At 39.7% G+C, this 27,963-nt stretch overlaps 1 protein-coding gene and 1 long non-coding RNA gene across 2 annotated transcripts in view; one reads left to right on the top strand and one right to left on the bottom strand.

The window, feature by feature from the left end:
- Positions 1 to 2: 2 nt before the first annotated feature.
- On the top strand, positions 3 to 24,804 carry LOC115414629 (uncharacterized). Its single transcript, XR_003934688.1, has 6 exons — positions 3 to 164; positions 269 to 444; positions 12,483 to 12,606; positions 18,613 to 18,804; positions 19,384 to 19,465; positions 24,669 to 24,804. It is a non-coding gene; the product is annotated as an uncharacterized LOC115414629 (long non-coding RNA).
- Positions 13,138 to 27,963, bottom strand: part of cep128 (centrosomal protein 128) — a 47,912-nt gene continuing 33,086 nt past the window's right edge. The window contains exons 18-25 of the mRNA XM_030127831.1: positions 27,365 to 27,424; positions 24,657 to 24,849; positions 22,259 to 22,308; positions 20,031 to 20,054; positions 16,947 to 17,024; positions 16,553 to 16,666; positions 14,760 to 14,868; positions 13,138 to 13,990 (exon numbers count right to left, since the gene is read on the bottom strand). Of these exons, the coding sequence (XP_029983691.1) occupies positions 13,917 to 13,990; positions 14,760 to 14,868; positions 16,553 to 16,666; positions 16,947 to 17,024; positions 20,031 to 20,054; positions 22,259 to 22,308; positions 24,657 to 24,849; positions 27,365 to 27,424 (702 nt within the window). The 3' untranslated portion in view covers positions 13,138 to 13,916. The remainder of the gene's footprint in view (positions 13,991 to 14,759; positions 14,869 to 16,552; positions 16,667 to 16,946; positions 17,025 to 20,030; positions 20,055 to 22,258; positions 22,309 to 24,656; positions 24,850 to 27,364; positions 27,425 to 27,963) is intronic.

Raw genomic sequence — 27,963 nt, 5'->3', positions numbered from 1 at the left:
AGAACAATTGTTAAAAGCATGAGAAAGTTCAAGTAGGTTGATTGAAGTGCCCAGGAGGCTCTCGGTGAAGCACCAAAACACTGCTCCAGTTGCTCTGCACTCAAGTGCATCAGTGGTTTGTTAGGACAGACGGAGGCTGTATGATGCCAGTGGAGGGTGCATGAGTACGTGGCTGCACATTTCTACTGTATGTTTGTGTGTCCATCTGTATGTGTCAGCGAATGATGTTCAAAACTCTATCTGTTCATGCCCGGTATCTGCTACCCAGGGAGACGGTCCTCCAGTCCAAGTTTGACTGTGTGATTGGATCCTGTGAGAATCCCAATGAAGCAATGAGTATCTCAGCTGCAGCTTCACTCCCCAGGGCCCCAGCTCAGGCCGGCCCCACTCCTGTCTGTACAGGCCAAGAAGGCAGGACAGCACAGAGGCTGGGAATGAAGAAGGGTAAGTGAACCTCAAGAGGTTTAAGCTGCTGTGGAGGTGACTGTGGCTACAATGGCTGTAAAATATAATGTGATTAGAAGCAATAATGACAGATAACTTTCAAGATGTTTAATAGATGCTGTTAAAATCAGATGAGCTGTTTGGGAACTCATACATTCAGAAGCTAGACTAGAGATATCTATATATTTTTAAACAAAGCTGACATCTGAATTTTTGGACTTAACATATCCCCATCCCCCCATCCTTTGCCACATTCAGTCCAACCAAACCATAGAAGGAAGCATAAATATACAAATGTAAAAGAATAAATAAATAGGTAATGTAAAGGTATAAATAAATAAATGTGTTTATGACAGTTCTAGAGAAGTGTATATAATTATCCAGGGCATGCAGGCACAGGGAAGGCAGAAAAATGTGAACACTCAGATGTATCAGGAATCTGTCCAGTGCTTCACTTCCAGTGCTCCGAGTTACATACAAATGTACCAAGACTTTACTCAGCTGTAATGTTATCAGAGCCTAGAGCATCAGCATGACTAACTAGAGGTTGCCATATCAATCCACTAAACTTGTCAGCTGACCCTCTAACGGTATATGTTATCTTCTCCAACTTAACGAAGTACAACATGTCCCTAATCCATTGTGCAAATGTTGGAGCATTATAATCAGTAGGTGACTTAGGGCGATGAGGGGAAAAATCCTGCCTGATAAAAGTCAGTCTGCTGCATAAGATTTAAAGTCTATTTACTTATTGTTTTAATGCACAGTTATAAAAAGGCAGTGGGAGCAGAGAGTGAAAGAAGGTAATAGGGCAAAGTGGGATTATAGAGTTAGAAATACCACAGTTACGGTGGAGGCGTTCACCTCTAGCAGTGTCTCAGGTTAAGGCATTAGACTCCAGTTGAAACATCCCTTGAGGTGTTTGATGTTGTTTCTGAGACTTTCTTCTTGTAGTTACCAGCATCATCTAGTAGTGGAGTGGTGAAGCCTGTTTGGAATCTGTGTCTTAGGTATGTTTCTCGTTGCTTCCATTTTTTTACGTGATGACCAAACACTCAGGTGAGGATGTTGTAAAGCTGTACTATAGCACTATGAAGAGAGCTCATCTGTGTTTGGTTTGTGTTTCTTAAGTGTCTGGGATAATTGACAATGTTCCCTTGTCAAGTGGTGGTTTTCAACAGCCTCTGGTGGAGAGGAATAAAGCTATACTGTTTGGTCTGAAAGTCGTGATTTGGAAATGGTTTTATGTATGTTAAGTGTTTTAGAATTGAAAAAGGCATTATTAAGTTGAACTTTTCACAGTATATGTCATCATTGAACAAAAAAATACTAGGTAAGTAAACCTATTCCACTATAATAATAATAATAATAATAATAATAATAATAATAATAATAATAATAATAATAATAATAATAGTAGTAGTAGTAAAAGCATTTTTAAAGCTAATTTTAAAACACTTTAAAGTAGCATATGACTTTCATCACATTTTTTTTTTTTTTTCAAATTTGTAAAACCCAAGTGATAGACTAGTTATCACTAATCCATTAGTCTCTCCGTGCTTATGCACTTGAATCACTTTCCTCACGGTGAACAACTTCGAAGATGACTCCATCATAAACAGAGTTCATAAACAGTCCACAAGTGCATTGCAGGAATGGGAATTCCACACAGCAGCAATTTTGCTGTCTCTTCGTGAGTGCTGAATCTAAATTTTGCCTCTACCTCCATCCACCAACTGTACTCATTCTTTAAAATAACCCTGGTGGACTGTATAGTTTTACATTGTAGTGATCTGACTCATTTTTTTGCCGAATCTGTGAGAAACAGCTTTTGCTTGGTCACCATCTTTGTTGCTGCTGTGGCTTTGTGGAATTCCCATTCACACAATGCATGTTGCAACAAAATTTCTGAAAAGGCCCGAGTTACATTTCGATTTGTTAAGTAAACATGCGGACTCTGTTTATGATGGAGTCATCTTCAAAGTTGTTCACCACGAAGGAAGTGATTCAGATGCGTAAGCATGGAAAGACTAATGGATGAGTGATAATTAGGCTATCACTGGGGTTTTACAAATTTGGAAAAAAATTGTGATGAAAGTCATGCACTGCTTTAAACACTTTACATGTGGCATTTTGCCAGAAACAGTACAATACATTAGTTTCATGTCTCTATGAAGTCAAGCATCAATCCCCTCCCAAATAAAATCCCAAATACCATATAAAAATTGTCGTACAAACAGAAGATGACTATTACTGTTTTGGACATCTATAGTAAGTAACATGTGAAATTTGGTCATAGTTCAGTAAAGCATATGTAATTACCTCCGCCAAGGAGGTTATGTTTTTGCCAGGGTTTGTCTGTCTGTCTGTCTGTTTGTTTGTCTGTCCGTTAGTGTGCAACATAACTCAAAAAGTTATGGACAGATTTTGATGAAATTTTCAGGGTTTGTTGGAAATGGGATAAGGAAGAAATGATTAAATTTTGGTGGTGATCGGGGGTGGGGGGGCCCACGGGGGGGGCCACTGATCAGCCTTGGCGGAGGTCTGCGCTCTCCGAGTGCTTCTAGTTTGGTGTTGTTTTAGTATGAGTCACCGTACCAAGTGAAGCAGTGGTTCTAAGGATTTATCACTAGTTTTGAAAACCATATCAAATGTTAATTACCAAAAATTTATGTAACATGGGATGATCCCAAAACATGTTAATTAGGGTGTCCTAGGGCTACATGGGATATTGGATGCAAAGGGGAATAATTTCCTTCAATTTTAGTGTAGTTTAACTGCATATTAATATGCATCATCCACACTGAAGATGAATGTGTTCCCATCTCCTCTTCAGTTTCTTAAATTTCTGTGCCCAGATCGGCCCCCCTGGCCTTTCAGAGAGTTGAGACTTGTCATGTATTCTGTCATTAATAACGAATCCATGTCACCGGTCTCTTCCCTTCTGGATAATGTTATGTCATCGATTGAATCTGGAGGCTGTGGAGGGAACTGAGTGACACATTTGGAGATGTGAACCTGAAGAGGTGTGACCTGGTTATGTTGGATTTCTGAGTAATTTGCTCTAAAGCAAAGGAGCCATTAATGAACATGTCTTTAAAGAGACAGAAGCCATGACCATAGGCAAGGAGTAGATAAAGCATCTGTTAAAGGTGACTGGAAGGCATGGCTCTTTACAGTGACACAGACAGCTGTGTAAGGACTGTCTGACTGTTTCTATAGTTTAAATGAAAGACTAGATGTATTTGTTAGACTAAATACTTGGGCTGAAATAATGGAGAAATTGTACTAATGAGCTCTGAACAATGCTGCGTCTGCTATCCCTTGCTCACTAGCACTCCTCACAGTGTACCTTCTTTGATATAAACTAATCCACAGTGAGAAAAATGTAAGTTTGTCAACTGAAGATGCAGTGAAGAATTCTCTGCCTTAAGACAGCCCCTCCCCACTCCCTCTCCACACTGCTGCTGTTTCACTTCATGTTTGCATCCATGTTTACTGTCTCCCAGTGTAAATCAGCATCCAACAAAACCCTCCCAATTATTTACTGACCTAGTATAATTGAAATTTTGGGTTTAGACGCTGCCGACAGCTCTGTCATAATGATGTTTAACTCTTCACTGCACCAATTTTTAGCATAATTTTCCCACAGCTGTTCAAATCTCTCTAAGCTAGCCAAATGGTATTCCTGCTTGTTCCAGTTGGTCTCAGATATTATCTGATATTATCACAGCAGCTGCACAGAGCAGGTTTTGTTGTATTTGATTTGTAGATTTGATCCAAAGCCTTTTTTTCAGAATGACAACAGTGTGAAATAAAAGTATAATAAGCTAATTACAAATGTACACTGGAGGAAAACAGCAGGGAATTCAACGCCAACTCTCCCAGGGTCCTATGTAGTCGCGGTCTCTAAACCTCCTTTGCAGGCAAATCACATAGTCCTGTGTTTCAATGAGTGATAAGTGCTAAATGACACTGAATGTGCAACTATTACGGCGCCGTCACTCAAGTCAATTCACAACTGGGTCGTAACAGTTGCCGTCTGGTCATGAGGCTCTCCATGTGATTTAGCGCACGTCCTCACAAGTGATGGCACTCGAGCGTCACATAAAGGACGTGATGAGGCTCCCACTCATGGTGCCAGGAGAGGTCATTCTGGCACCGTGACCAGGGGCCTGAATGGCTGCTCCTCCGCACCTGTCTGCCATCAAACATGGAAATCACCCCACTCAGTTGTGACTGCTGCATATTCAATGTGCAAACACAGTGAACACCCCTTCATCTGATTTCAAAATGGATTCTAAATACAAATTGTTGCACGACAAATGCACAAAAAACGTTTTTTTTTTTTTTTGTTTTTTTGTCTGAGCTCAAGAGAAAATGAGGTTGATACGGAGACTCAGCTGCAATAACCCTATTCACTTATTGAACGACAGCGGCTGGATACACTCTCAGCCTCCGGGCCTAAACGAAAAAGCAGAGCATGGCTGCCTGATTGAATGGGTTTGTAATGCAAGCCAAATAGGTTTGTTCTAATGGGAATCAGCCTCGGTGATGGCTGCAGAGACTTACGCCAGCACTATAACGGCAGAAAGCAGCGGTGGCAAACACCCCAGCGCCGTTTGACTGGCTGTGAGAGGCAGAAGCAACACTAAGGCGCTGCTGTGTTTACTAATGGCTGTTTTAGTGGGCTAATATTCAATGAGCCTTTACTTTAGGAAGCGCCGTATTAGCAAGGGAGGGTTTAAGGATAAGCTTGTCTGCTTATGTATACATCATGTTACAGGCTGTGCTCGGTCAGCAGTGGCACACATTTATGAAGTCCTCAGGGCTTTAGGAGATGAGACATCTGCCTTGGAGCTCTGAGGCAACACAACAACTGGATCTTGACCCAATTCAACAATACCTTAGAACCGGTATCTTACTGAATCTGTATAGAAAAGGCGAATGAATAGGTTTGCATTTTTAAGCTGAAAATGAAGTATGACTTTATTTATTTCAATGCTAGCAGCACCTTAACATGAAGCTAACTGTATTGCTCCTGGATTAGCATGAGCTCCTCTAGAAGCTAGCTATCTTTATAGGAATTTGAATAGAACAGAATAGAACGGAACAGAATACAATAGAATGGAATAGGCTTCATGATCATTACACAGGTTGTGCAACGAAATTGCAGGTGGTCTCCATCGACCGTGTACTATACAACTAAATAAAACACAATAAAAAAAATTTAAAAAAATACATATTTTAACCCTTTCATGCATAGTGGTCACTACAGTGGACAGCTATTCTATAATGTAGTTTAATCTGAACTTCTATAATAGTACCTGCATAATATCTGCATGAGTGAATATAAAGGCTAGAAAATAAAATGTTAATATCGAACCCATAAAGACCCAGCGCTTCTTTGATGGCAGTTCCCAAATGATTTTTTTCTCTCTATTTAACCTTTCTTAAGTGATTTATCACCATTTATTATTATATTATCCTCTGTATTTAGCGTTTTTTCAGTGTAAAGTAGGTATTTTATTATATTTAATCTGTTGATCATGTTGCTGTTCATTAAAACTCAGAGTAAATTCAAAGGTTATTAAATCAGAAACAGGGAAAACAGGAAAAAGGTGACTTTTTCAGCAAATCTATCATAAATTAAGTGTGTCTATCCAGTGTCATTGATCCAACTCCATGGGTTTTACTGGTGAATCAATGTTGTAGAAGATGACGGTGTTTCCACGGTAACTACAGAGCCTCTGAACGTCCAAATGGGTTATATCTGACGACCATGAAAAGATGAAGAACTGTATTTTACAATAATTATTTACATTTTCATGGAGTTAAAAAATGTCCAGCTGAGTGGACATTTTTTAACTCCATGAAAAATAGATTCATAATTTTTTTTCTTAATTGCATTGTTTTTTTCATGCCTAAAGAGGAATAAAATTACTCCAGAAAAAATATTGACTAAGGTTCTCATAATTCATGCATGAAAGGGTTAAAGAATATGAAGTAGTATGAAATATAAATTCATGTGCAAATTAGAGATATATCACAAGGTAAAACATTTAAAAATACATAAAAGTAGTATAAAAAATATAACTTGCTCGCACTTGAAAACCCTTGGCCTGACTTATCAGGCATACTACTGCCCTCAGTGGCCTGACTTATCAGTGTACGGCAAAGTTTTTGGACAGACAGACAACCAACTGATGACAATACCCTGCGGCCAGTGTGGCTGAGGGTAAAAAGTGCAAATATAGTAATGTAAACATACATGTGCCAAACATGAGGCATATGTCTGGTGAGTGGTTTATTGCACATTGCATTGAGATATGGTGTGTGTTAACAGTCCACACAGCCCAGGGGAAGAAGCTATTGGTAAATCCGGTGGTGTGTACCCAGAAGGCAGCAGGACAAACAGGTGATGGGCAGGGTGGGATAGATCTCCTGTGATGGTTTTAACTTTGCAGAGGCAGCAGGTAGTAGTGTGTTCCTGGATGAGTGAGTAGTTGATTAAGTAGTTGAGTACATCAGACCTGTGAGGTAAGGGAGGCATGGGGGTGGAAGTACACGCTCTGCTCACCCAGGTGACCCACTGCGATGACTGTTTACATCTTACCTGTAACCAACCAGGACGAAGGTGTTTCTGGGATGTGGTTTTACTCTGATCGATGCACACAGTTGAGGACATTTTGGACCATGGAAGAGAAAACCTGGACCACAGATCATGCTGTGAACAGCTCTCAATCCCCATGAAAACCACTGGCAATGAGTCCTGAGCTTTGGTCAAATGTTGCAGTTTTTTTTTTTTTTTAGATGTACTGTCTTCACACTGTTGAGCTGAAATGAAATTCTTTTTCCAGCTGTATTAGGACGGATGCAGAAATGTGGACAGAGAATGGAATAGAATAAGCTTTATTGTCACTGCAAAATACCCTTGTACAGTGCAACGAAAGATGGTTTTACATTCTGTAAGGTGCTCAAGTAAAATACACACATCAATTATACAGTCAAGAATAAAATATAAACATAAAACAGTCAAGTAAAAGACAATGTAAAAATACTCAAGGAAAAAAAAACTCATACACATACACACACGCACACACAAAAGTGAGTCCAGTGTCAAATATGCAGAATGTACAGGTGACAGTAATGACTATAGTCTTAAGTCCTTTTAAGTGGGTAATGCAATGTTCTGAGTTATAGCAGCAGAGTGCAATTATATTATTAAGTGACATAAGTGATTATATGTTCTGTTTTGATGTAACGGAGTGTCTGTGTGATCAAAGTTAACTGGAAGCATCTGTTTTTGTTTGTGGACTAGCCTTCTATTTGATATTTAACATCTAATTGTATTTGGATGCACATTGACCTTCTGTTTTATTTGATAAGGGCTTTCTGAATTTTACTCAGGTGTCGTACCTAGGTCAAAATAGGGGGTCCTTTGATTTCATGTATTTATTCTTTATACTCCACTACATCTCAGAGGTGAATGTTGTCTGACGTCTTTAATTAGAGGTCAGTTTTTCCTGTCCAGTGAAATCCAAATGTGTGGATTGGAAATGCTTGTTACAAAGTGAGGGGTGAAGCTCTGTTGATTTTGGTTTTCAGTATGAATACAGACCATGAAAACACAGCCTTGTGATCTTTTTGTTGGTTTTAAGCTCTTCCTATTGTTATGAAACAGAATTCACAAAGCTTTGGATTGTTCACCTGCTGATAGGGAATATGAACGTGTTAGATACGTTTTACTGTACTGATGATGAGTTTAGACACTAGTAACAACACTTCAGTTCATTTCAATTAAGCCCAACAAATGTTCCAGGATCAAGCCCAAGGCAACAGTGGGACAGAAAAACTTTACACCAGCTCCAGGTAGACATTCATCTACCTTGACTGGCTTCAGCGGTGTAGTGGTAGAAGTGAGTATACTTTCAATTTTTGCCCCCCCCCCCCCCTTTTTTTTTTTTTTAAGTAGTCCAGAAAACAGCGTTTTAGAAACAGTGATATATAAGACTACTCTATTTAGTTTACCCAAAAATCCATCAGTAGTATTTGCTCACCATTTAAAAATTATCATGACTTGATCAGGAGCAGTTTGTAGGTGTTATTGGTCACACAAGCAGCTGCATTGAATGTCAGATGTATTCAACATCAAACATAGGATAACGTTGGCTTTTCATAATGTAAGCCTACTGGCGTAGTTGAACTATAGGCAACGAAATCACTTTTGTTCTAAATGTGCAGTCATATGGCCAGTAGTTTAAAACAGTGACTCATTTGAAAACCACCTTAAAACTTACCTCAGAGTTATGTATTCCATCAAAGTAGGTTCTCTCCATATGTGTCACTCATTTGAAAGACGTTTATTCTGCCTTTCTCATTCGCATTTCCAATAATCGCGCATCTGTCAATGAGATATGCAGTGACCTGTCAATCTACTGGGGTGACACTGGCACCTGAGGTGTCCAATTAGGTTCCAGAGATGGCCAGCGCTAAGCAGAGCTCTGGCTCTAGCACTAAATTAGCAATATTTTCCTCAGCATGACCCGCCCTACTCTGCCACTGATTGGCTCATCAGTCCTCATGCCTAAAGTTAACCAATCTAATCGGGGATGGTACCAAGTACTAGCCAATTAGAGGCAGAGTAGGGCGGGTCATGGCTTCACCATCCTAGGGGAAAACATGGGCAATTTGGCTCAGATACTACTGAATGGTATACACATAAAGGGGATTTAGAAATGGGTATACTCAATGCTGACTGAAAAATAAGTAGGTATACTCTGTGTACCGCCATATACCCTGGACTACACCACTGACTGGCTGGGATTATTGGACAAAAAAAAAAGAAAAGGACACTGTAGTGAAAGAACAACAAATGACACAGACACTGGATGACACAGGCAGGGTGGAGTCTAGAACCAAACAGAACCGGGATCAGAGAAACCCAAGTCTCTCAGCATGGATCTGCCTCCCAGATGCACGCTGGGAAGGTTGAGAAGATTCTCCTTCTGCTAACCAAATTCATAGATTCATCATAAAATGCATTATCCTAGGGCTGCACGATTTTGGCAAAAAAAAAAATCCCGATTTTTTTTTTTCCCTCTAAAAACTCGATTTTCGATTTTGATTTTGATTTTTGGGTAAAACTACAAAAGACAACAGAAGTCAGCATGTCGTTTTTGTGAGCAGCCCACAATGCAAGGCACTGCTCTGACCTCAAATCTGTGATGGTATCGCGTGATGAACCCCCAGAAGTTTATTTTTTCTTAATTAAATCTTTATTGAATGAAATAGAGTATACAAACAATGTATGCAACAAGAAAATAACATAAGTTTGCCAGGGGGAATACACTATAATACAATGTCCAAATCAGAGCAAATACTTATGTTTTTTATAGCCTTTTTGTTTCCAGATTTATCTAACAGCTTTAAATAAAGTTCAACATCTTTCAAAAAATAAATAATATTTGTTTTTGTGTTACAGAACTTACATTTGTGAATGAAAAATTTAGCAAGTAAGAGGACTAAATTAATTATTTAAATTTATATATATATATATATATATATATATATATATATGTGTGTGTGTGTGTGTGTGTGTGTTGCTGTTGTTTTTTTTTTAATTGTTTTTTTGTTTTTTGTTTTTTTCCTGGGTATCTGGGCCCACATAAGTGATACCAATGTAAGTCAGTGACAGGCATCAGTCGTGCGTGCGTGCATGCGTGGACCAGGTTAATATAAGTGATCCACATGCGGTTCTGTTTAAACTGAGGGATCCGTGCGTGGAATAGACTGACCCAGGACACGCTGGAGGGATTCTATCCTGGAGCGGGTGGATGTGTGTGGGCACAGGGCTGTCTGGGCTCCTCTGCTGAGGCTGATGACCCCGAGACCCGGACCGGAAGAAGACAGTACGGTACGGATCCGGGACAACGGAAGATGAGTGATCCGCATGCAGTTCTATTTCAGTTGCGGGATCCGTGCGTGAAGCCACGGCTTACATTGCTATAAGTACTGCGGGCTCATGAACACATTTAAAGTCCGGTCATTGCACGGAGTTCTGTGACAGACCGCTGTCACTGATAGGAGGAGGAGCCTACGGGAGCCCGCAAGCGCACGGCCCGCAGGTACGAGAGAGATGAAATCGATTTTATGATTTCCCTTTTTTAAAAATCGTACTAATTAAAAAATCCGATTTCGATTTAAAATCGATTAATCGTGCAGCCCTACATTATCCTACAGTTGAAAACAGGCCTGTTTTTTTTGAGCTCCTGCGGTTCTGCACTGACTTCAATCACATAAAGTAGTCAAATGAGCCCAACATTAACCATATGAAGGCAAACAAATCTGAAAACACCAACAGCGACCACTGTAGCACAACTTCATATACATTTTGCTGATGTTACTTTTACTTAAGTCATTTTGGATTTGTGTTTAGTCATGGAGTATTTTCATGTATGTATGAGTACTTTCACTGAAGGAGTTGAATACTGCCGCTGTTGTCAACACATTCTGTCATTACCCACTGACGTAACACCTGAATGAGTCACACTGGTGATCAGCCACATTGAATTCAACACTAAGTAGAAGGCAGGCCATATTTTGTAATTTCCTACCGTAGCCTAATGTTTGTCATGCAGCATTTTGTACACAGAATGCACCGAGAGATCATCAGGGCGCCTGAATGTGATTTCGGGCCCATGTTTGCATCTGCTGATTGTCAGCTCTGAACATGCATCACCCTGCTAATGACCTGATTTCCCAGCCTTTCTGTATTCACACAATAAGGGAGAGACACATTCAGCGAGTCCTCCTGAATACAGCTGCCACATTTCAAATCATTCTCAATGTTATGCCGCAGTTTATTTTGACAAGCTCAGACAGACGTGTGTTAAGTTTCTCATGCATGTGCAAATGCAGATTACAAAGTCCTTTTAACTCAGTCTGTACTTTCCTCTCCTGGAAAAACAAATAAACACAAACCAATGGAGAGTTGTGAATGTATTCATTACCATCTTTCAACCTGACAAAGTGGAGTAAAGCTGGACTAATGATGGGGCAGAATGTAAATGGGGGAACTAGTCTGCTGGGAACAGCAGGACTGATCTATGAGTTTGCATGTGTTTTGCAACCTAATATAGCTTAGATAAGCAGACACTTTCCAAGGGATGTACAGTATAAAGAAGTACATTAGGTTTTCTGTGAGTGACTGAGAGTCAAGCCGAGGAAATGTGATTTATTTAGACAAATGAGAATATATCAATACTGTAATGAATGACCAGGGAGGAGCAATGCTCAGAAATTACTCATCAATTTTCAATTTAAGTAAGAGCACAAGTTTGAAGCATTTCAGGGAATAAAAATATTGATGCTGAAGCCCCATCTGTTCTCATTTGACAGGTGAAATGGAAACTACACAGCAAAACAATCCTTAATTCTGTATCACAGTGCAATGTTGACTTGTCTTTCACCCGGTCTTGGATTGGTTGTGAACACATCCTCTGTCTGTATTTAGAGCTAAAGCGTGTAGAGGCAGCTACAGTAGTGCATGTCAGATAAATGAAGAATTGACTGGAAGAAGTAATAGGAGAAGTGTGGTTGATCTGATTCTTTCCGAGAGCTATTCAATATTTTCTCTGGACCTCGGCTTTCCAAATGTACTTAGAACTTAAGAGGGGAACTGGGATTGAGCAAAGGCTTAGTACAGCTTCGCAGATCATTTTTGCTGTAAGCTTGGCTGAGCTTTGCTTTCCTCTGGATGCCACTTCTTAAAACATAGGCACATTCTGTCAGACTAGACCTGTCATCTCCTGGACCATTTAAAACACTTTCTGTTATTATGTTATTATAGCTCTGCCTCTTTTTAAATACAAAGCTTTTCCCATTTGAAAACGATGTTAAAGAGATAGTGGTGCTGTTCACAGGATGTACAGTACACTCAAGTGTGTTTAACAAAATGCCAAAACTCCCACACTTTGATTTTCATAGAGAAAACTACTTAACTGTCAATTAATTTTTGGCCTCTTTGAATGTTACAGGCTGCACTACAAAAGGAACCTGCGGATGATTTTAAAGAGGAGGAGGAGTCTTTAAAGAAGAGGATTTGTGTTGTACAGCTGGCATACAAAGCCCCAAAAAACCCACAAGCCTGGATTTGCAAAGGTGTGTGCAGTGTTCCATTTGGGAAGTTAAGCTTGTCTTGTTGCGTATTTAAAAGTGACTCCAGGGAAACTAAAGACTCACTTGATTGCTGTGAAAATAATTATTCCTAGTACTGTAATTTACTCCAATTACTAATCAGCCACTGAAGTGTTGACCACTGGGCTCTGGCTAAAAACAGTGGGCAGCGTTGGATCAGCAGGCCTGTGTTTGAGTCCAGTCCTTTAATCAGTGGGTCCACGGAGGTCGGTCTGAGTGGGTTTGGTCATGTTTACACTGTACACATCCTTACCTTCTTAGAGTCTACGGCGTTGCAGCTCAAACAACATTACATACAACTTTGAGAAATGTTTACACAGCAGGTACTCTGTTTAGGGCTTTGAAGTCTAGCAGTAAATTAAGAGGACACGTCTCTCTTGGGTGGCTTCAGGTTGTTCTTTGCAATGAACGATTTTAGGAAAAAGTAAAAGTGGGAGAAGCTGGAGCCTCTGAGCAGCTGCAAAGCAAACACTTCACTCTGAAAACAAGGGGACGTCAAGTGTTCTGCCATATTTATTTTTAGTACATACGCTTCCTTAACATTACTTAAAAAATAGGCATTTGTGTTTTTCAGTAATGTGTTTTTGCAAAGACATACTGCATGATGTAATAATACAAAAGTCATATAATATAAAATTGGCTAATTACATTAAAAGCAGTGGCAAAACATAGAAGCACAGATTTGTCACATTTTTGTGATAAAGCCAACATAGTATGTGTGGGGAAAAAAACACAATTGCATATTTTCCAAAAGGCACCAGTTGTTCTCACTTTGAGTCGAGGCAGACAAAATAATTTTAGCACAAATCAGCGTGACAGATGGAGAGTCCAGGCTGGTCATAGTATAAATAATATGGAACTGCTGCTGAACAGTTATATGTAGTAGTAAAAAAGGTAACTGTTTTGGTTTCCTCCTGAATGTGCAAACCCTTTTCACATCCATTAAATACATTCACTCTCAGTTCTTATAAATAACATGTCAAGTACTATACAGTAGTGTATTTTCTCTTTTACAGTGTCAAAACTCTTTTCTTCTTTCGAGTACTTGTGAAAGTTGGCTGTAAAAACCCCAGTCTTTGCCCCGTGCTCTGGAGCACCTTCGGTGATTGCCTGGTTGAGGTAGCCGAGGAGGATTAGATCTGAGTGCAAGGCCTCCGAGTACAGTCAGGTCACTCTTTGTTCTGGTTGAGCAGCAGGCAGGTAGGATCAGGCTGGACTGAGCACCGTGTGTTTGGGTTTGGACAGATACAGATAAAGGTTCACTGGAGGTCGGGCTAATCTGAGAGGGGTTTGGTCCCGTTCACTGTGGAGTCATCCAAGTCTGAGCTGGTCAGGCGTTTGGGAGGGGCTGCAGCGAGGAGAGAACAAAAAGAGGGACAGTCAGTTTTAGAGACAAAAAGCGTCCTTTTTACAGCTGTACACATGTATCAATGTTTTTATGTAAAATGTATTATATCTGATTGAACGACCTGTTACTGCAGAGTTAATCATCCATCCTTGTGATAATTGTACTTTAGATTAAGACTAGTGCTGAAACACTGTAGACCACCATAAGAATTGGAGGTAAAACAAACAGAGCAACAGGGAATGTTCCTCTGTCACACAGTGCCAGATATCTGTAAGCAGCTTAGGGAAGTGCTACAAGTGATTTTGGCTGTGAGCCACTGGCAGCGCAACACAGACACTTTCAGAACATCAGTGAAAAGTTTAGTTGACTGGAGCCCTGGGCACCGCATTGAAACGCTGAATGGAAATGTGGCTGTTTTCTTACATTGCTGCTACTTATCATATATTTCACAACTTCAGCTTCATAATGAAGATGAATTAAGTGACCCTCAGCCACACGGACAAATAACCACATCTCTGAGAATATCATCAGAGTCAGATTGTGACAGTGAGTGACGTGTAATAAAGTGAATCAATAATCCTCATTGATTTGGCAAAATGACCTAGATTTTCATTGAAGATGGAATCATACAGAATATTTAAAAATAACACATTCGTTGTCAAATTATCTCACAAAGCAGAAGAGCAGAAAAAACAAGACTGGCATCATATCAGCGAATAGATAAGGTGTCAGAGCAGACTTTGTGCAGCTGCAGTATATAAATACTCACAAAATGTGTCAGATCTCAGCGAGCTGTTCAGGAATGTGTTTGGGCCTTTGATGGAGGAAGACAGAGCAGCCAGTCTCAGGCTCCGAGATGTGGCGTCCAGCTTCTCGTCCTGGATGATGAGAGGATTTAAAGCTTGAGTTCATGACAGGTTTTTGGCATCGCTGAGCAAAAATTCCATAATTACCATTCAGCATATTGTAATTCAAGTGGTCTGAAAGAAAACTATTTTCCTGTTCCTGGTATTGACTGTTTTACTTTTCCCAAATAACGTCATACTATTCACATCAGTGGTGAAAAGGAAGAGGAAACTGGGTGTTCTATTGTGATGCTGAATACATTAATGTCAGGGTGAAAACAAGATGAACTTATGAAATAATAATTTGATTAGTGGATAGTATTAGTTTGTTGCGTGCCAAGTTTTATGTTTCGTAACAGTAGATTATATATTTCTTTGGGGTGGCTGTGGCTCAGTTGGTAGAGCGTTGGTCGTCCAAGGACCAAAGGGTCGGCTCCCAGAAGGGCCTGGCAGTGCCCTGCATGGCCACAGCCGCCTACTGGTATATGAGAGTATGTGTTAATGGGTGAATGTAAGGTTTTGTTTAAGTACTTTGGGGACCATAAAAGTGTGGGAAAGCACTAAAGTACTGATCAAGATAAAAACACTCAGCAAAGTAGAGAAAATATCTCACTTTTCACTTGATCTAATACTTGAAGATCAAGTCATAGACATGGACTAGCATTGTTATGTTTGTCCACGTCCAAAATCTTACTCAAGTTTTAATATTTAAGTATAGGTGAAAAAAAAACAAACCAGAAGTACATTTGCAATTGTACCTAATTCAGAAAATCCAAAAGCAGAATTACTATTTATGAGTGATATACCTGTATGACTTCTGAATAATAATGGCATTTATTAAGTAAGTGTCCTAGTTATAAAGAAATGTAGGAGTTCTGTCTGGTTGGTTGTACAGTCCACACAGAACACAGATTATTAATTAACTAATTAATTCAAAGAACATTTAAATAAATACACTGTTTACAGCTGCTCTTAAACACTCACTTACCTGAGACATGGTGGTAGGTGTGCACAGATTACTAAATGTGCTGATGAAGCTGCTGTAGTCGATACTGTGGACTCAGATCAAGATTGAAGTCATGTGAAGACATCCAATCCATTCTTTTTTTTTTCCTTAAACAAACTCTGAGTAGGCAGCAGCTATTAGGCTAATGCAGTCCTCACTTATTGCTCAACACGGGAGTCATTTGGCAAACCAGAGGGGTAATCTGGCAGATTAAACCCATTTTAAAAGTGACGCGATGGCTGTTTAGGGAGGGTTGCAAACTACTGATGGCAATCAGCTGTCAACAATGATGTCTTGATGGCTCCCTCGACTGCTTTTTAGATGCAATGATAACGTTAGCAATTACCAGTAAAAGACAGTAACATTTCAGTCAAAACTCAGGTCTTTGTTTAAGTGTACATTTGTGCCATTTGCCTGAGACTGGCCCACTTTGTCAGCCCATGATGCATTACCAGCATGTGGAATTATTCATTTATTCATACAAGTTGCAAATTAGGTGAGGTGCACACATTGGCAGCAATGTGGGCGAGTTAGACTCATAAATGGCTCTCAAAGTCAGGCTATCCTTATCCAAACCTCTGCTATTTCAACAGCAGAGCAATTAGTGTCTGAAATAGAAAAGGTGTGGGCTGTTTGGGACTACAGCCTCTTGTAAGGCATTATAAAGCTCATTTTTTATGCTACAGCATTGTAACACTGTGTGTGGCATACTCTGTACTCCTGGATCCTGCGTTTAGACTCGTCCAGCTGGTGCTGCAAATCCCAGACGATTTCTTTGTACTTGGTGTAGCGCTGCTCTACCAGCTCTCTTTGCCGCTGTGACTCCTGGAGGCACAAAAGGGAGACCGTCGTAAACCAAGCACAAATGAGTTAGTGGAGAGTAGAACAGAACAAGCACCTAAAGTACATGTAGGAACATTATTAATTAGATGAACACACTAACACTGGCCTTCACCAAAGCCTTACAAGGCATCCTGTTGTGATTTCCTGTGCATTTACTTTCTGCTTAATTGACACCATAGGAAGTTTCTTAGCTTTTGCAGCATTCGAGGGCATTTCATTTTATCATCACCTTTCAAGCTAAACTGAACCAAGTGCAACCCACCTCTAAATCCTTGAAGTTCTCCATCAAACACTGTTTCTCTGGAATTGACTCTAAGTGGTCCAGGGCTAGTCTTGTGTTCTGGCACCAACACATACACAAAAACACAAACATACAAGCAATTAATTAACCTTTAAGTGAACTTTTTGTTGCGTGTCAAACACACGTCATCTATTAGCTCAGAGTAGGCGATAGAGACTAAACCTTCTTTCACATCGTGTCACAGTAGGGGTTTATATCAGTAAAGCCAGCTATGAAATAGTGTGAAATAACTGTACTCTATTTTATCACATTGGATTATTTTCTTTTACAGCAAAATTTCATAAAAAAATAGCTGCCTCATATGAGACAGCACTAGAGTAAAATAAATACCAACAGTAGTAGCACGAACTGAGAACAATAACAGCCAAAATAAAATGAGTGGAAAATGTCTGGTCATGTGATTCAAACTGCAATACAAATGAGACCAGTGTTTTCAAGTGTTACTGGTTTTAATGTGCTAAGCAGCTGGGCTTGTCCAAATAACACGACCAAGTGAGAAAACTGGATCTGCAACATGGAACCATGTGAGATCCCACAGTAGCAACAGTATTGTCCAATCTCTAGTAGATCTACTATCACCACCACAACACTCAGCTGCCCTACAAACATGTCTGTGTGGAGAAAGATTGAACAGAGTTGTCAATACATCTGCTAAAGTTCTAGGTTATAAAATATTTTAGATATCGTCTTTTGTCACTGGTCAGAACAGGAAGCAGAGGATGACATGACAGCGCAGTGATGCCACGAATACTGTTAAAATGTAAATGTCTAAAGGAAATAAAACACGTAGAGAAAACACTATTATGAATATGGACAGTCCAAGCATGCGGTACTACAAAGTAAACCCTAAACACCATATCCCAAATCCCTTAATATCGACCCTTCCCCTCAAGTCTTCCTCCTCATTCAAGAGCACCTCCCTCTTCAGACCACAGAAAAGATGAAAGAAGAGATGTAAGGAAGGAGGAATCGATGAAACACGCATTAGTGAAATGAGACGTTCTGACTAGTCAAGGGTCATCGGAACAGATGATTACTGATGACGGCTGCACAGCTGGATGTGGTGTGTGTGGGTTTTAAGGGTCTACTCATGTCTTTGTATTAGCACCGATAATGGGATGTACTGTCTAAATAATAGTGACGCTGTTTGCACCGTAATGTTTTATTTATGTCTCCCCACATGATGAGACAGACTGGGAAATGTTAGGCATTAGAAACTGAACTACCAACTTTTATTAAGACTATGTACAGATCAGTCAAAATGGTTGAATATTTAAATGTGTTTTACTGCCCAGACTTTAAATGTGCACTGTTACCCCCCAGTGGCAGCCACTGGTTCAGGAAACGTCACTACACACAGGTCGATGCTCATCTATACTATTTGAGTACAGCCTTTTCCCTGGCTTCTATTGTCTTCACAGCTGCTGTGGTATGAATTAATGTGCTCATTTGTCGAGCCGTGTCGTAGCCAACATGATGTCATAGTGCCGAGTCAATTCAACAGCTAATTGAGGCCTTTTGTTGTGAAACACTTTGCACAATCTTTGAATAAGTAACTACTTTAGCTCCACTTAATTCTATTCATCCTTTCAATGTATGTTTCAATACACTCTCCATTTCCTTTCAGATCGAGCATTTCGGCATCAAAAGAAGTGGTTGTGACGCGGCGTCACACTGACAGACATACAAGACTCTGTGGATGATCCCCACAGCCCGGACTGAGAGGAAGAGAAGAGTCGATTCATCCAACCACTGTGCTAAGCAGGAATTATTTGACTTGATGGCGGTCCAAGGCGATCCCTCTTCTTTCTCTTGACAGGTAATTGAAGTCTGAAGTGACCAAGCGTGCCACATAATAGTGATGGATGGACAGAAGGCATCAGACAGCTGCTTTTGTTTGTTTGTTTTTGTTTTTCAATAGCCTGTAAAAAGTGCCCTGGTCAATATATCCTTTCAGTGGTGCTAAGTAATTTCAGTGTGACATCTAATAGCTGATTAAGGACGTTAGAGGTGGACATTAACAGTGTGGACGTTGAGGTCAATATTGTATTGTCAGTACAGCTTGGTTCTTAACCCCATCAGCAAGACTTATGATGATTAACAGAACTGTGAGCCTTGACTAAAGCTATCATTTCCAAACCTATGGTGGCTGCGATGGGTTACTAAAAATATACAAACCTGGGTCAACCTGCCTACACTCTGTTGAAAGTAACTAGCTATATGTACCAGTGTTATCAAATTGGATTACAATGTGAAGGTAAAAGTGTAATTCATAAAATCTGTAAATTACAGTTACTAATAAAAATGTTGGGGGTTACAGTTGAATGTTATTACTTTGGAGTAAAAGCTTGCATGTACATTATAAGATTCATTCTGTTGCTTTGAATCTTTTCTACAGGAACGCCTTGTTTTGGCAGCATCCTGGACAATGCGGGTCAGCAAAGCCAGTTGGGACAAATTTGAATGCAGCACCATGAAGGGTAGGATAGTTTCCAATGAGCTGTCTCTACATCCGTACAGACTCTGTTCATTTGGGTGTTGTTTTGATTGGCTCTCTTTGAATATGATTTCATCCTCCAATCAAATCAATGCAAATTAGCCCAAGCAATGGGAGTCTGTAATACACGGCTGCAATTAACTGACCACACCACCACACTGAACATACACACCTCACAGGCAACAGTTCACTTCTGAAATCATACAAATTATTTAAAATCACCATACTTTTAATCAGTGTTTGAGTATAATCAGTGACATTTAACCTGTCTGATTTAAATTTAACTTTTAGGAATTTTCATTTTTATTGTCCATTAGGTAGAAAATAATCCAATGTAAAAATGTTTTATTATTTTAATGAAGTAAAGTACCTTATTAATGATTACATTTCCGCAGGGTAACTAGCGATCTGCATTAAATTCAATGTCAACAGTAATGTCCCAGAACTGCCCACATGGCTAAATTAAACCAGGAGTACTATTAGAAACTCAAGACAAAACATCCAGGTCTTTTGAAACTTTTTTTCAACTGAAAACACTAAAATCTCACCATTTCCAGATCCAAAACACGATCCTGTGAAGATAAAAAAAAAAAAACAACACCACATTATTTCCCTACATAGAAAAACTAAGAGAGACCAAACAGAAAAGATAGAACCTAATTAGATGGTATTCTATGTTTACAATAGAGTAGGTCCAAGTAAGTGTTCAGGATGGTGGACCAGCATAGGAACCTGGTGCATGTGTGTGGGAGAGCAGTGACAGAGGAGAGGAATAGTGTTCCAACTGTAAATGGGTAACAAGGGAAGGGAACACAGGGGGCCAGGCAAAGTCTAGCACACAACAGGCTTTTTATCTCACACACACCACTCCGGCTGCTCATCCTGCTCTGACTGATGTTCTCTCTCTAACGATGCATAAGTGATGCTATGCCTCTTATCTGCCACTCAAACACACACCTGCCCACCGGCTGCCTCTCCCACACTTCATGCAAAGTGACGATGATTTCTAACAAGGGTTCCGTCTCTCCCTCAGACCAAGCCCAGCTTTTTATTTTTTATTTATTTATTTTGTATAAACTCATCTATGTCCCTCATGCTATCTGTCTTTTCTCTCTGTATCTCTCTCACCTCATCCTTCATAATTAAAAGCTCGACTAGGTCTGAGAGGGCTGATTAATTGCACACGAGTTCTGGCAGGTGCCATCGCACAGCCACAGATGGGAACCCGGTATCCACACACACATACACACACTTGTAAAGACCCACTGTTCAGCAGACACTTGTGATGTGTGTGTGTGGGTGGGTGGGTGCGTGCGTATGTGTTTCAGTGTTTAATGGGGAGTAAAGGGCTGGTCAGACGCTGGGGGCCAGTCCACTCCAGACTAGGTGAGTTGGTGGTGTGCCAAGTGTAGATGCTGTGGTATTGAAAGACAGAGACAAGGCCTCTGGTGGCTTTTAAACTCCAAGGCCTCATGTCTGCAGTAATTAGCTACTTGTCCAAGCAAGGCTGTAAGGAGTCTGTCAGGCCCGGGGCTGTGTACTAATGTTTGTAGCACTGCACCACAGTAAGTCAGATGACTAAAGCCCAGCAGTTATTTTAAAACAAGCCAACAAAAAAAATGTAGTGTATAAACAAAAATAGTACCAGCTGTCTTTTTTTTCCCCTTATATTGTTGAAATGAGGCCAGCTGGATAGAAATCCACTGTTCAGAGTGCAGGTTAACAGATGAAAAAACGACAGGTAGAATTAGAAATGTACACACCCTCATCGTGGACATGAATGTCATGGCAGAACTGAGCTCTCGATTTCTTTCAGCTGTTCAAAATCAAGGTACAATATGAATCTTTAATGGAAAAAAGACAGGATTTGGTGTATGTTAGATTATTAATTCAGAGGTTCTGTCAGTGACCATGACTGACTACAGAGGGTACATTCTCAGTGGCAACATGAAAGAGGGTTGTTTGATGGCACTCATAGATTGACCATCATCTATTACAGAGACATCTTCGTCCAAGAGACTCAGTGTAGATCAGAAAAAAAAAAAACACTGAAGATCTGTACAAATCATGAATGGAGACATTTCTGAACAAACGGATTAGTTCAGACAATCTGAAAATGTGATCACAACATTTATCAGCAGAGTTGATGTATGTTAACCTCAGACATTTCCAAATGTACAAACACTTCTGAATAGTGTTTAAGACTTTCAGTCTCGAGGTAGTCTTCAGACTGTTACCATTATCAAATATTAGGTGTTGTAATAAAAATCCATATAGATATTATCAGTATGGAAAAAATTGTTAGGAGATACAGCCACTTTGACAAGGTGTGGAAGAAAACCAAATTGGTTCAGATGACCAGAAACAACCCTGGGACCACAACGGCACCGTCCAGCAGTGAACTGCAGGCTGGAACATCAGTGGAACATCTGTTACTATGTACAGTTAATGGAGTTTCACGTCACCATGGACTGAGCTGTGCTGTCCAAGCTTGACCACATGGCCAAAAAATAAGAATAAGTCTGGATGAAAGTCTGTTGGTCACATGAGATAAAAGATAGTTGTATGGCCGCAGTGCCCAGAGCTATGCTTGGGGGAGTCGGTGTTAGGTATTTGACCCCAGGAAAACTTTTTCCTGTTTAAACATGTATGTTGTACAACCCTCTGCCCCAGGAAAAATAACAGTTTGAAGAAATCACTTAAAGCCCATGGCACTGCCATGACTCCTGTTCATAATGAGAGGATGTAAATACCTGTAACTGTATTCAACACTGACCTGAAGGCTCCTCATTTCTTCCTCCTTACTGCGACTCCTCTCCAGCAGCTCTGGAATGAGAAAAATTGCATAAGAAAACTTTTGTGTTGATAAAGGACACAGAGTATAAAACACATGTCAAAGTCATGTCAGCATAGTGGCATCAGAGTCAGCTGAGACATCTGATGAATCCGTTTACAATGAGACAAACGCTTTTTATGTTTTAAAAATGAATCTGTCATGCAGGTTTTTTTTCTTCATGTAGAACTGTGTGATTTATTCTCATATTATTTCATCAGTCCATATTTATGAGGTCAGTGCTGTGTATTTGACAAGTGCAGCAACGTGGACATGGACATCCACGTAGTATCAAAAATATTCAACTTTAAACTGTGTTGGTACCAGGATGAAGAGCGGAACAGACACTTACCACCAGCAGGACCTGCTGTGATTAGTTTTACCTGTTTCAATCAGTGAATAATGGAAAAGTGTGGTGGTTAAGTGATGAACGCTGCTCATCCCAGCATGAAACATTTTTTCCAAACACTGTTGGCTGCAAGTGGAATATTTTTACTAAACCAGAGGGAGGAAAGGCAAACACTGCCTACCTACTGCCTACCTACTTCTGTTTCTGACTGCAGCACTGAACTGTTTTCAATTACAATCCCTGGTTATTTCCTTAATGAAATCTTGATGTAGATAAATTACTCTGATTTTTTTTAGCAATTGAATTTTATTAAGGAAATGCCACAATATTTATGCAAGTTTAGCTCAGGTAAATGAACTGCTTTAATTGTTTTAACTAAATATTGACAAGACATTACTCAAAAAAGGAAAATCTGTTAATATAATATGCATTATGTGCTACAAGGAAAATGTAGAATTCTCCTAAGAACTAATGCTGCCTTGGGAGTTTCTGGACTGGTACTTATGAATTTTATTACAACCTCATCACAATCTGTGTTTATTGTCTTTATTTCCTGAGCAGATCGTCTAACAACCTGTAAAAGTCTTTCTAAACTTTTCACCCACTGTCACAGTTCAGTGTGTGATATTTAGCGACATCTAGTGGTGCATTAAGGCATGTTTTCAATAAAAAAAGACTAACAAAACACAAATAACAACTGGGCAGACAATTAAGTAAACCCAAAAAAGCTTAGCAAGCTGCTGGATTTGCTGAAAAGTTTTAGGAAACTTAATCTCACTACATTAAAATATCCCGTTTTAATTGGTGGAATTAAATTGGTGGAGACAGACAGGTAAACAAAGACATAATTATGCATGGCACTAGTGTACTGTTGCAAATGCCTCATGTCATTAGTGCATTTTCTTTGGTACTGCTCATTATACTCTATGTATTCATGCATGGATTTGTAAGTCTTATGTTGCTCTGTAATAATTTCGTAACAAGAGAATCACTGAGCAGTCACATTACCCATATTCAAAGCAGAGTCGATAAAATCTTAATTCCCATGCTTTCAGTTCAAATAAGCAAATCTTGTAGCTGTTGTGAAACACAGATTAGTCTTCCTTCTAATTACTGAAGAGTCCATATCTGTGCATTTGCCTGCAGTGAAGACAGACAGGGCTACTTCTGTCAAATGGCTGATTGGATGCAGAGATAGAGTGAACCGTACTTCCAGCCGGGGTCTGGAGATGAGGCTTCTTATGCATCATCAGATTGCTTATCAGAACGGTGCAGTGCTTTAGAGCTAACGCCTAAAAAACCTACAGTGAAATGATGTTTTCACGGGCCTTCTATCTCCCCGTCCATGCCCATCAGTCCCTCTGTGGCGTCCCTGTGTCTTTTAACACCCTTTTCTCTCTGTTAATGGAACCCAAATTAGGCCCATTTCCCTGTATTGTTCAGATGAAGCGCTACAAACAAGTTGTTCTTCCTCTGGCGGGTACAGCTCATTAGAAGAAATTCAGTCAAAGATGGACTCAGGACTGAAAAACAAGTCCATTTTCCAAAGAAGTCTCAAAGTTCACACACATTAAGAAGCTTTCTCAAACATCTGTAATCATAAACACACAGAGTTGTGTGTGTGTGTGTGTGTGTGTGTACATGTGTGTCTTATGTGTTGTTTATCCGCACACACACACACACAGACAGCCATTTTAACACACAAAAGTCATCAGGAACAGAGACACTTAAATAATACGAAGGCTTTGAATTTGTTATTCCTCTTAATGACGATGTGATTAGATGTAAATGAGGGGAAGGAAACAGCGAATGTGAGTCTAACGAGGCCGTCTGTTTTCAGATACAGAGCTGGTTACAGTAAAATCTCACACCTACAATTGTGGACCACCACTGAAATTTTTGTTTACTGTTTTTCATTTGATACAAGCTGCCTAAAAAAAGAACAGCTGGGAGTCAGTGTGATCAACATGAATGTGTGTGTGTTTTTTATACCTTTCTTTTCAGCGCTGAGTGAACGCAGCAGCTTCTCCTGTTGGTCGAGGCGCTGCAGGAGCGCAGCCTGTTCCGAGTCTCGGCTCCGCCTCAGGGCCTTCAGCTGATCCTTAGTCTGATGATGCTGCTTCCTCTGGTTCTGTTCTCTTTTGTTGCACTCCCGCACTTCCTCACACAGCCAGCGCAGCTTGGACTGTTCGATTCAATAAAAACAATCAATATGTTACTCAAAAAGGAGCCATTAGTAGTACTTATGCTGCAAATAAGCAAAGATACCTAAAATTGTTGATAGAACCATGAGAGGTAACGTGAAGATGTAACTGTATTGTTGCACAGATCTGTACTAGCTCTACTGAGAAGAACAATCCTAAGCCATCTTCATTCATGTGGAAGGACAAGTATTGCACTGTTAACACAACAGGAAATGGCAAACAAAAGCATGACTGAGGCTGTTCTCTAAGCCACTAGTCACTGTTCCACCAACAACACTGAAGGACAAAGAGCAGAAGTGATACAAATAGAAGTGTAACCGGAGTCTGTTGTCGGAAATAAATCGTAGCACAGGAATGAAGAATGATGCTGAATTTAACTTTTTTTTTTTTTACACTGTAAGTAAACTAGTGATGTTTATCTAAATTATAAAAGCCATGTGACCTCTGTGTGTGCGTATCCTGGGATTCACACAAAATCCAGAAAGAGCTGACTGCTGCAGTTTGTCATACTTATGTATTTTTGGTCAAAGAACAGACTAGCGAAAACGACAAGTTGATAGGACCAATATTTTGGGAGATATTAGTAATTTGAAATACAATAGCCTTATAATTATATTACTATGCCCAGAACACTTTGGAGGTGACTGCTGGACAAATGCGGTACAGCATGTAAGAATACACAACAGCATAAAAACTACCACATCTAGAACCCGTGGATCCCTACAGGTCAACGTGCTAGTGAGGTTACATTATGTTTGCCTTTCAGCGTCATTTTAATCAATTATGTCGAGCTTTTGCTTGACAGAGAACTTGATGTCATGACACATTAACCGAACACCGTTTTCTCTGCATTAATTCTGTGTTTCATCTTTTTGCTGTTAATTTAAAACCTAATCCTTTAAATGACAAAAGTGAAAGACTGGTGTGACTTTTTACAATAAAAGACTTAGATGGAAATTTAGTGGAGTTTTCATTTTGCAAGACTTGCATCATCAGTCTCAGCTGCACATTTATGCATCTCATGACATCTCACTGTAAAGTTGCCAAAGACAATCTTTATTTTGTCTCTGGCTTTAAGGGGAATTCTAGCTATATTGTTAAACCTATTTCAGTGGGGAGTCAGTAACAGAACATTCAGTGGCTACTTGGTTGAGTGGAGTGGAGCATTCTCAGAGTAATGATGTGTACACACATGTACAGAACAGTTCACAAATTGGGTTGATGAAGTTAACCACAACAACTCACTGGATAGTGCTTAAAATAAACCCAACCTGATAGCCAATTACACCTTGTGTGCCAGTGTTATGTCACTATAAATGCACATTACTTTGAAAGCAGTTTGACAGCAGATATACAGACGGGTGACAAATTAAAGGAAATGATGTTTGGAGCCGATATGCAGTAAAAATGAACAAACTTGGTGTCAAATTTGGGAATATCTCCAACACAAAACTTTGACTGTCAAATCAAATAAAGTAACTTTCAGTATTACTTTAACAATATTTATTGAGTTTTAACCCTCACAAAACAATGGAGGGATTATGGATGTTAGTAAATTAAATTGTTAGGAAGTTGTAATAAATTACTTAAATATCCAAATCTATAAATCAGTGAAAGGGTTTATATAATGTATGGTGTCCTTATTGGCACTTTCATTTAAAGGTGTATTCCATTATACATTAAAATATGAGTTTAACTAATGGAGAAATCACTGGTACACATTAAGTGACTAAGTATATAAATGATTATATGTGTGTATGTGTGAACTCTACAAACACACCACTGAAGGCTTCACATACTGGGGAAAATTACATGGTTGATAACATTGGACAGAAGGTTTTTTTTGTTTGTTTATTTCTTGGGGGGGGGGGGGCTTAGAGATTGGGTCAACTGGCCATGGCTAATAATTACTCTGTCTAGTCTGTCTGCATTCCACAATAATTTCAACACACATCAACCTTGGAAAAACACCGAGTGTAAAAGAGGAAGAGATTTCAGAGTTAAATAACCTCAGTAAAAGCAGAGGATTCTGTTAACTGTGGTGCCGTTCTGGAAATAAACATACTATGACTCAACATTTAAGGGTAGTGTCATTTACTAAAGTCCTTGCCCTTCTGATTATTATGGGAAGACGTGCGGCAGAGTATTTCATTAGTATCGCCGCTGCCTCTCACAGCACATAAGGGCTCACCTATGAAAAGAGGTTTCTTTAATAATAAATGATCTTATTCTGCAAGGGTATACTTCAATAGATGTGGGTTTTTATTAAAGGCTAGTACGGTGGTAAAAGCCTTTTAGATGACAGAAGAATAAACTAAGTTGTGCACTATCATTTTGATATGATTCTGATTTAATACTAGGTTGCGAGCTAATGGACTGAGCACCGTGTTCATGTGTATTGTGTCATATGCTAATGCTATGTTGTCTATTATGTAATTGATCATTTTACAGAAATCCTTGTTACGATGACAGCTCTACTGTATTTAAAGAGCGTACCTTTGTCTCTGCTATCCAGCGGTGAGGGTCTTTAACTAATCCAGGTTTCTGTGAGATCGCCTGTTTAAACAGAGCAGACAAATGCAAATGTGAGCTTCCCTGCAAGTCAAGAATCTGTTTTTAGAAAATTCAACCACACAGTGTGCAAATCTGGGAGATGTATTCAGATTGAACTTCAGAGGAGCTGCCAGTTTGTTTAGGTATCTGCATGACACCACAGGAGCTAAAGAATGGAAAATTTAAAAAAAAAAAAAAAAAACACACGCACATCAAAACTGCTGATGGACAAAGAACAGAAGAGGATGAAAAACAGAAGAAGTACATTCTGTCAAACCTTTAAGTTTGTTAAGAATGACTTCTGCCAACTTAAATTGGTGTGCTGCTGTATTTAACAGTTTATGATGTTACACACACTACACACACACCTACATACAGGGTGTGTGTGTGTGTGTCATGAAAATGAGCTCAGGGAGTATGTTCCCTCTTTCCTAGACAAGCTTGTCATCATCAGCAATACAAACTGACTGTCTGCCAACTCCTAATGACTGCTGACACACACAGACAAAACACACACACTTGGCCACACACACAGAGGAGGC

Source organism: Sphaeramia orbicularis, chromosome 24 (genome assembly GCF_902148855.1).
Source record: "Sphaeramia orbicularis chromosome 24, fSphaOr1.1, whole genome shotgun sequence".
Taxonomy (NCBI): Eukaryota; Metazoa; Chordata; class Actinopteri; order Kurtiformes; family Apogonidae; genus Sphaeramia; species Sphaeramia orbicularis.
The sequence above is the reverse complement of the archived record's forward strand: the minus strand, read 5'-3'. Positions and strand labels throughout refer to the sequence as shown.